The sequence below is a fragment of the Poeciliopsis prolifica genome, unplaced genomic scaffold (genome assembly GCF_027474105.1).
Source record: "Poeciliopsis prolifica strain line A6 unplaced genomic scaffold, Auburn_PproV2 SCAFFOLD056, whole genome shotgun sequence".
Classification (NCBI taxonomy): domain Eukaryota; kingdom Metazoa; phylum Chordata; class Actinopteri; order Cyprinodontiformes; family Poeciliidae; genus Poeciliopsis; species Poeciliopsis prolifica.
This window is the reverse complement of record NW_026562431.1, coordinates 1,643,050-1,653,261: the sequence shown is the minus strand read 5'-3', so window position 1 is coordinate 1,653,261 and position 10,212 is coordinate 1,643,050. Positions and strand designations below refer to the sequence as shown.

General features: G+C 39.7%; 1 protein-coding gene across 1 annotated transcript; it reads right to left on the bottom strand.

The window, feature by feature from the left end:
- Positions 1-96: 96 nt before the first annotated feature.
- slc35a5 (solute carrier family 35 member A5) lies at positions 97-9,307 on the bottom strand. The gene is made up of 11 exons (XM_055059765.1): positions 9,214-9,307; positions 8,707-8,907; positions 7,697-7,875; positions 7,436-7,534; positions 5,931-6,064; positions 4,950-5,017; positions 3,817-4,005; positions 2,905-3,105; positions 2,688-2,815; positions 2,309-2,577; positions 97-1,420 (listed from the first exon to the last, which is right to left on the bottom strand). The coding sequence occupies exons 1-11, from the start codon at positions 9,249-9,251 to the stop codon at positions 1,352-1,354; spliced, it is 1,575 nt and encodes a 524-aa protein (XP_054915740.1). The 5' UTR covers positions 9,252-9,307; the 3' UTR covers positions 97-1,351.
- Between the last annotated feature and the right edge of the window lie 905 nt (positions 9,308-10,212).

Below are 10,212 nucleotides of genomic sequence, written 5' to 3'. Positions count from 1 at the left end.
TATCTAATTATATACCCGGGTTGAGAAGATTGTCTTGTTTGTTCTTCAAACTGATTCTTTTTTCTTTTAGATAAAGAATTAACACGAAAATCCCACTGTGCTTCGGCAAGTTTCTTTTAATAATAAAAAAAACATTTCAGAACAAATGGAATACATATTTCAAAGGCATCAAGAATATTAAGAGAAAGATTCATTTTATAGAATTTCACAATTAATCCACCAAATGAACATTAGTGCTGAAGCTGCAGCAGATTTGAAGCCGATTCACTGAATGCTCTCAGATCAGACGCAACATTAAATATACATAAAACGTGGAAGTCTGCTCCACATATTCATTCGCACACGGACATTTGATGAACTCAAACACTTTTGCTTCATTTTTCACTTCAAGAAATATGTGGGAACAGAACGTTTTTGTGCTTTTATTGGTAAACAAGCTTTTTTTTTTGTCCAACTCATTGCAGCAATAGTATTCTCTGATGTCTGTATTGATAAAGATTCACTCGCCTCAGCATAACAAATACCGGAAACAAAGTGAAATTGGCAGCTTGTCCTTTATTTCTAATTAAATTGACAATGAGAATTTGAATATTTGAGCACTCATAGCACAATAAAATAGAATTTAGAATGAGTAGTTGATTCTTAATCATTTGGTGACATCGCGAGAACAGTAAAGAGCCCAAGACTGACGCAGCAAAAATCCAAATTCCACTCCTTTGATCCCAATATACACGCTGATTATTCAGAAAATTCAACACAGAAAATATAAAAAGTGGGACAAACTTGATGTTCCACCAAGTCCCCTTCACTTCTTCACATTTAGACCCACAAAATGCGTGGTTTCATTAGGCCGGCAAACAAAGCAAGATGGCCGTCTGATGAAAAAAAATAGAACTTTGTTCCATTACTTTCTGTTTTTGGTTTCCTTTTTTTTCCTTTTTATGAATCCCTGCAGAGCCACCGATGACTCCACTCAGCATGAACTGATTAAAACCTATACTGTACATTACAGGATTAAACCATAGATCATTAAATAACTTTTTCATGTGTCAAAAGTCCAAAGTCTTACAGGATCCCAATCCCAGTTTATTATTGGCTCAACAGCTGGAGGCATCACTAGAATATTTACACAGAAAACCTGGTAATGATCCTTAAATGCAGTTTTTTTTTAAAGTCTCTCAACAGCAGCATTCATGCACAAACAGGCACGTTTCAGAAATCTGAATTAGAACCTGGCATTCAGCATCGTTATTCAGTTCAAATGTAACAGACAGAGATCCTGCCGGGTGACGAGGTTCAGACTTCAGTGCAGAGCAGCTTTAGCAGCGGTTTATCCTCCGAACTCTGGATTTTACAGAGACTCTACATCAGACTCGCTGTCGGTGTTGGTTTTGGTGAGGAGCTCCAGCTCCTCGCCGTCCTAAAGCAACAGGAACACACAGAGAACAGGATGTGTTTAGACACTCATCCCACTGGATCCACATGGCCTAAACTCTGCAGTGGATTCCTGAAGAATCATTTCAAAACCTTTTACCTTTTTAATCTGATATATTCTGTACAGTTCAGTGCATAAACTATTGAGAGAAAAGGAAAAAATAACTAAATTGGGTCTGTGTCACTGTGAGAAACTCAAAACTGCTCTTTCTGAAGCTCCACCTTCACAACATGGCTCCTCCATTGACCCTTTAACAATGTTTTAACCATCTGTTCATTGAGAAGTAGCTCCTACAATGAGCTCAGTAGATGCTCAGTTCCATCATGTGTTTGCTAATTGCTGCTGGCTAGTCTGAAGGACCTGGATGGGGGAGGGCTGTCCTGAAATGTGAAGCTTCGTCTCTAACGCGAGTCCACCAGGTGTGTTGCACAGCTGAATGGTTGCCATGGAGACTAAAGGATTTCTCAACATGCATGAAAGAATCAAAGTACCACTCCACAAATGTTTTTAATGAAGGAATACATTATAATATGATGTAAAGCTCAGAAAAGTTCATTTTTACAGAATGTTGCTTTCTTAAAAGCTTTTTTTCTTCTTCATCATTTTTAATGCACTTTCTCAAAGTGAACAAAGGCCTAATCAACTAAATAAACAATTACAATAGATAAAAATGAAGTAAATGATTAATAAATTAGTAAATGAAAGAGATTATAACAAATGTCTAAAAAATGTTGGTAAAGGTGTACAACTTTTTTCTCTGTATGTTTTAGACCTTTCTTGTGGCTAATTGCTCAGACTCCTCTTAGTTGTGAAAAGCTCAGCTCAAAATGTTTGAGTGTGAAGCTGCCTGCTGACCTGAGGCGAGCTGCTTACCCCTCTGGACCTCTCGAACACCTCTCCGTTGATGACCCGCAGTTTCTCCTGCTGCAGGCTGTACTCGGGGTCCCTGGGCCGGCTGGCGTTGTAGATGAAGATGGACAGCAGGACCATGGGCGCCTGCAGGAAGAAGTCCAGCGACGGCCGGAAGTTGAACAGGAAGAGGGAGAGGCCGGTGACCAGGACGGTGGTGATCTGGCCCGTCAGCACGTGAAACATGTTGTCTCTGAACTTCAGGATGAAGGCGACAGACAAGCCCAGAGCGGCTGAAGAGGAGGGAGGGAGAATCGCAATTGAATCTCGAGACACTGGCAGATCAGTATCTCTGCTCGTTAGCGCTGCAGCAGCAGCAGCAGAATCAGCCATCAGTCCTCACCAGTGACCAGCACCAGGGCCAGAGAGGAGACGTTGTGTCCATGGAGGAGGCCACAGTGGATGGTGAGTCCTCTCGCCTCGCTGCTGAGCGCCAGAGTCAGAGCGTTGAACACCACACCAAACACATACCTGCAGACAACGGGCGGTCCGGTGAGACCACCACAACACACACACCACAACACACACACTGCGTTCCTGCTGCTTCAGCGTTTCCTCACAGTTTGCTGTTCTGAATGAAGATGCTCTCTGTGAGCTGGTCTCCCTCTTTCAGGATCTTCTCGTTGTAGATGTTGGCCATGGCGGAAATGAAGCACTGAAGCAGCAGCAGGACGTGACCCACACCCAAAGTCTGCAGCTTCTCCACCACCTGGTCCCTCCAGGCCTGACCAGGCAGAGACGACGTCCACGACTCGGAGGCGCTGCCAAGCAACCAATAACACTCTCACCACAGGAGTACAAGCTCTGGAGACGGCGGCTCTCTTGGGTCTTTTCTCAATCCATTTACTGGTCAATCTACGATGGCTTCCAGAGTCTCCCTCAGAACACCTCAGAAGCCCGGTGGTGGGGGCTCTTGGGGTTTTTGTGTTCAAAAATGTTTAAAAGTTACAAAATTCTGAGTCACATAAGCAGGAATTTTTAAATAGTGTGTGAAGCCAATAGGCAGATGCAGGGATGGCGCAATTGGTATGTCCTGCTTAATCTGTCTCTACTGTCAATGTTACTGGTGTATAAAAACTCCCATTTAAAATAAACAAATGACTCTTAGCCTGGGAGGGGCCCCAAGTAAAGCCTGGTGGCCCTCCAGGCTTATAATACACTGAGGGAAACCCAGGGCTGCCATTTCTGAATGAAACAGAGATCAACCAGTGAATGTTTTTAGTTCTGCTGCTACTGAAGTGTATTTCCTCTGCAGATTGAATAAAACTATTGTTTTCCTCTATTGTGATTCAGTCCTGCTTCTAAGTCATCTGGGAATACCACCTTCTGTATTTGACCTCCCTGTGAGATTAGTAAAGTATATTTTTTAAATTGAATTCAAGCTCAGATATTTTTTTCCTTCAATCGATCAAATCCTGTCTTGTTTTTCCCTCTTCAGTGAAACATTCTGCATTAAATCAGAGTTAAGTTACCTGCTGTTTCTCATCTGCTCCAGCAGCTGGGTGTAGAGGATGCAGGAGTTGGACGGGGTGGAGAGCGGGTTTGAGTGAAGGCCTGGCACTGTTATGGAGTTCTGGCTGCCCCCTGATCCTGTTGTCAAGGAGACGATGGCCAGGAAGAGGATAACTAAAGAAGCCCACTGAACCCAGGACAGGCGTCTCCTGACAGAAAAAAACAAACATGTCCGTCTGATGCTGAAGGTTTCCGTCATTATGGTTTCATTCCACTGGAACGACAGCTGGTCAGTCTGAAGATGCTCAACACAAGATTAAGAAAAATCTATAGCACCCTTCATGCTGCAGGTTGGTAAGATCAGGCTTCACTAGCTCTAATTTAAGACTTTTACAGACCTTTTTAAGGCTGTTATGAATAGAATCTAATACCTGTTTCACAGAAATGTGCAAAAGGAAATATCAGATAATATAAAATCGTTTTATGGGGAGCTTTAGCCACACCAGACCACCAAAACTGTGTCATTTCTGAATAAAGTTTCCCTTAGATATGACAGACACAAAGAATCTAGCTAGCTAACTACAGAGTATCTGCAGGTTTCAGCCTGTCAAACTTAAGACTTTTTAAAACCTTTTTAGTGCCAGCTTGAAATTTAAGATAGAAAAAACTATAAATATAAGGGATGATTGGGAGATTCGGCTGTATTACAATCATACTAATAAAAACAGACATTTCTGCGGTTTGTGACTCTTGGCAGCGGATTTATATGAAACTATAGCCTTATCCACCATAGTGCCTAGCTGAAAAGTCTTTTTCTTTTGCGCAGAATGTGTCTCACCACATATGGGGATGTGAACAGAACTGAGCCAGTGGCACAAATGAATGTTGTCCAGTCAAATGTTGATAAAGCTGCAAATACGCATGACAGGTGCAAACAGCTAGCTAGCTATCAAAGGTATGTCAGCAACTACTTTTGCCTGACAACTTACATTTTGTAATGAATTTAGGCATTAATTTAAGACTTTTAAGGCTAAGCAGACACCTTTCATACGTCACCAATAGTGCATGAATGCAAAAATGCCTTTTGTCTCTGCATAAATATTCACTTCTTAGAGTAGGAACGAACAGGGAAATGCTGAGTTGAGCCACTTACTTTAAAACAAGTCTAAAGAGAACAGCTGTGGTCAAGATGACAAAGTTGGAGAACAGCACTGCCATGGCCTGGAACAACAAGAGAAACAGCAAAGTCACTGCCGGTCACAGAGGAGAATGACAAACCATGACCTTTACAGAGACCTAAATAAACACAGCTGGGTTTATAAATCTCTGAGGCCAACTGGGTGAAATTTATTTCATTTAGGGGAGTTGGAGTGAAAGGGGTCTGGCTAAAAAAACACATTGGACTTTAAAGATTTTGATTGTAGAAAAGCAAAACATTTTTTTTCTTTCTTTCAACTTGGTCTGCCACAAAAAGTCTGAATAAAATAAAACAAAAAAAAAATAAAATACACAAATTAAAATGAAATAAAGCTAAATAAAATACACAAAATTACATTTAAAGATAAAATACACAAAATAAAACAAAACACACAAAATACACACAATAAAAAAATCATAAATTGGGATGGCACAATGTGTTGGGCCAGACATTAGAAAGGGTTTACATGGGCAGTAGCCCATGTCGCTGTGTTTATGGGTCACCAAACACTTTTTTTTTTTTTTTTGCTTAAATGAATATATGTTTTGTATTGTACTTTATGTAAAAGTTGTAGAACCATATCACATGATTCTACAACCATTTGAATTTTTTTCAAAATCTGGAAATTTGACAAATATACACAATCCTCAAGTATTTGGAAATTAAGAAGTTAAACAATTTTTTTAGGAATAAAAAAAATCCTAAAAAATGTTTTCCTAAAAAATTTTTTTTAGGAATTTCAGGGGGGCGTATTAAACCTACCATACATCAGTTCATGCGTGAGACTACTCATTGTTGTGCTGTAATTTTTAATAGCAGACAAATTTGCCTATAGTGGATGGGGTACTCAAAGTAGCTCCAGCCCAGGGCCCCACATCCCTTTAAGTCAGGCCCTGAGAGTGTGTGATGAGGATCCTGATCTGAGCGTTTACCCACCGGCTGCAGATAGGTCATCACATAGAAGATGATGAGATTGTCCAGAAAGTAGAGGAACGCTGGAACGGCCCACTTCAGAGAGATCAGGAAGGAGGAGCTGGAGCCGCATCCCAGATCTCTGCAAGATCGTCCCTCTGAGGACACACACACACACACACACACACACACACACACACACACCATTCTGGTATGAATTTTTAATGCAACATATTTACTTAGCTGCACCTATATTTTTACATTTCGGGATGTATATAATGAAAAACTCAAATTGTTAGTAACAATGCTTCCAATCCATAAGGGCAGATCTATTCTGTATAATTCTAAGGTTTATGGTATAAGTGATATCATTAAAATTATTTATTTCACATTATATCTATCCATCTTAAACTCTTTATTGCACTGACGGAACAAACTAAAGTTGTGATGTTTTTTCATGTTTGATCAAACTTGTGAAGCGTTTGGTGAATTTAGGTGCTGTACTGGTGCAAAGTTATCAAATAAATTTGTAATTCAGTACATTTATGTGTGCTTGCAAAAGAATGAGTCAATAAAGCGATGTTTTTCTGTATTGGATCAGTATCAGCTGATGCTAAACCTCTCAATATCGGAAGTAAAAAAAGTGGATTGGTGCATCCCTTATTTTAATTCAAACAACAACAATAATCTTGTTGTTTGTTCTTTAAAGAACAAACAAGCAAATGTAATGAGAACTAGCCTGCTGGTTAATAATTAGCTGACTGAAAACATGGAGAGTTTTAGACTATGATCTGTTCTCAGACAGATTATAGTCTCCCTAAACAGGATCAAGCCAGACAGACTGGAATAAACAAGCATAATAAAAACACACCATAGATCCATACTATGAATCTATGAGATATGTGACAAGAGATGATGAGTGAAACAAATGTCAGACTGCCAAAATGTTCTGGACTTGAAATGGAGCATAAAGTAGAAACAACTTCTATAAAACTTCTATGATTACAATCACAGTGACACACTCATCAAACGTGTCAGGTGACAAGAAGAGTGAACAGTGATAAAAATGACGGGGGAACCCACATGCACAGCAGAAAACATAAATGTACTGAATTAACCAGTTATTTGATAACTCTGTGTCAGAACAGCACACTTAAAAACACCAAAAGCTTCACAGGCTTGATCCAACATAAAGAAATAACAGAGCAAACAGGAATAGAACAGTGAATGTAGAATAATTAACAAACAAAAACAACAGTTTGACTATGTTGGTCAAATACCTAAAAAATAAAATGCAACAAACATTCTTTCAAAATTTTCATAAAGAGAAATCAGAAATTCTAAATATAAAAGCATGATGTCGCTCAGGGCACACAGCATAGAATTAGACAGAATAGATCTGCCCTTATGGATCGGGATCATTGTCATCGATACCCCATTTGGAATTTTTTTTCTATATCGGGATCAATTCAGATATCAATATTGGATCGGTTCATCTCCACTAAATACCATGACAGCGATGTTTTTACCTCTTACTATCACTCTGACTGACATAACCAGACAGAAGAGCAGCTTCAGAGCTTCAGCGAGCAGGTTCACAGATGCAGGGAGGAAGTCATACTTTTTTTCTGAAAATAAAGTCGAAAAAAAAAAAAAAAGCAGCAAGATGTATTACTTATGAAAGGGATCCAATCTCTTTTGTCAGAAGCCCCTGCTGGAGACAACCGCCTCTTACAGAGACACAGAGTTTATTACGTGTTACGTTTGAAAATGTACATCCTGTCGCTCACCGTCGTTTGCTGAGAACTTGAGCAGCAGGATGCGACTCGTCCCCAAGGTAACGAAGCCCAGGCCTAGAGCGAGCGTGTAGGCCGAGGAACGGGAGCAGAGCCTGGGGCGGGGGCAGCAGCTCACCATGGCTCTGGCTAGGTGCGGTGCAGGAGGCTGCTCTGGGTTCACCTCTTCAGACCTATCACACAATCAATCAGGCTGCTGGTTTATGACTTCAACACTGAAGACAAAATTCAACTGGTCACAACTCGTCAGTGCAGCTGGAACAAATGAGACAGGGATTATGTGGCAATAGGGCTAGATGTTATGAGAGTTTCATATCAGTCGATAATTATTGATTGAGTTTTTATGTTTTAAATAACTGAAACACTGGCAAACTGGCGGTTCTTCACCAGACAGAGTTCTTGGGAGCGTGGCAAGTCTTTGAAGAAACTTGGATGAGTTACAATGACATTTAAATTCCCTCCAAGTTTAATAAAGCATCTTTTTAATTGAATTCGATTGAATTGGACTGATGTCAAACAATGTCATGAAATTTGCTGAAGACCAACTTTTAGGCCTGCTATCTATCCACATACTACATTATCCCCAAAGGCCTCATATGGCCCACGCCCCGCACTGTGGACACCCCTGATTGAAGACCCCTGATTGAAGGACAACACAGTCGAGTTTAGCTTTGGGCTTTTTGACAGACACAGGTAGCCATTCTCAATATACATTTGAAACCAATAAATCTATGAAAGAGTAGCCACATTTATAAGAATTTTATTAAAACCGCTTTAGCATAATTAAGGGAATAACGTCCGTCTAATCATGTAAAACAGAAATAACAGTTGGTGCTTTTATGTTCTCTCCTTTCTCTTTGTATCAGCTGCTCAACGTTTAGTTAGCATCAACATAGCATGACAACAGCTGTGGTTTTCTATCAGGAGTTAAAATAAAGTCACATTTTCTGTAGCAGTTCAACAAGTACGAACTGAAAGATGTCTCCGTTTTTACAGGGACGTACCATTTATTGCTGCCTTGATCCGAAGCATAGCTGAAGCATCTTATTCCGTCAACACAAACCGACGACTTCCTCGTTAGGAAGCGTACACGTTCACGACGTCGCTGGCGCGGTGACGTCATGCAGCGAGGACTCGCGCACTGTCGAACGTAAGCTTTTGTATTCGGAACTTTTCTCAGATACGCTTTGCTGCCTTTGATGGAGCTGAGTTGGGAATGACATCGAATATATTCGTTATAAAGACATTTTTTCTGTTGCACACCCCAGTGGATTTGCTTTTACTCTAAAACATAACTTGCTCATTTGAACATTCACAAATGTTGATTTTAATTATTTATTTAACTGCATTTCATATTTGCTGCGGCTCTTTAGGTTCTTGTTTTAACGGCCAACTGACTAAAAATTCTGTGGTGTTTTAAATACAAACAGGATTAAATAAAAGCTGCTTATTTTACTGTTTAAGTCACACAATATTTGAAACGTACTTATTTACGGGGTTTATAAACATACCTTTTGTCTTTCTCAAGCGGGATGCTGATAAGATGCATTTTATACGTTACATCTTCTGGTTGTCGTTAAGCTAACTTTGCCCGAAGAGCTAAACCGGATATTACCCCGTCAAAATAAAAGCATCACGACTCAAACAGGAAGCTACTCCAAGTTGAAACTAATTAAGGGGTGATGTAGGCAAGGACCTTCTAAGTTATTAGTGCATTTCATTAGTACATCGTTTTCAGCATTTTATCCACATACTTCCCAGGTACTGCAAAATGTTCTCGTATTTAATCTTGACCTGTTGTCATGTTGAATCCACTGTCAGATTCACACGTTGCAATATTCATTTCCACTTTTCATTTAAATGTACAAATTTGTTCGTTTGAACAAATAACCATGATTATGACGGGTTTTTTTTATGTTTTTTTTTTCTTCTTTTTAGTAAGAGTGGTTTGGAAATGTGTATTTTAGACTTTCAGAAGATTTCCTAGTTCCACTGGCAGACTGTTTCACTTGCAACAAGATAATACAATCTCCCAGAGGAACCAGTGCTTTTTCATCAATATTAAGGATTTCAAAGAAGCCCATTGGGCTTGTTGAAAAGTTACTTATAAGTTTGGTATGTCTTATTTCAAGAGTACTAAGATTTTTGCTCCAGAAACTACAGAAATATTTTGTGATTTTGCAGAGATCTGTCTTAGTCGTTGAGGAAAACATACTTTGAGAAATGTTTCACGTTTATTTGTATGAATATGCATAGTCAGAGCTGAAATGGTTGTTTATTTCCCAGAAGACCAATCCACGTGAGTGTTTTATGGCTCCATGTTTCCACCAAATGTTTCTGTCTAGATTTACAGCATGTGTATTTCTGCATGGCTGACTTTCCAGGGACATTCTGAGGTCAGATAAATACTTCAGCACTTATTCCTACGAGACTTATTCAGTAAAGATGGGACTGGGTACAACCTTAGGGATGACTCAAGATAAAGGACATATGACTTAAATTACAAGACC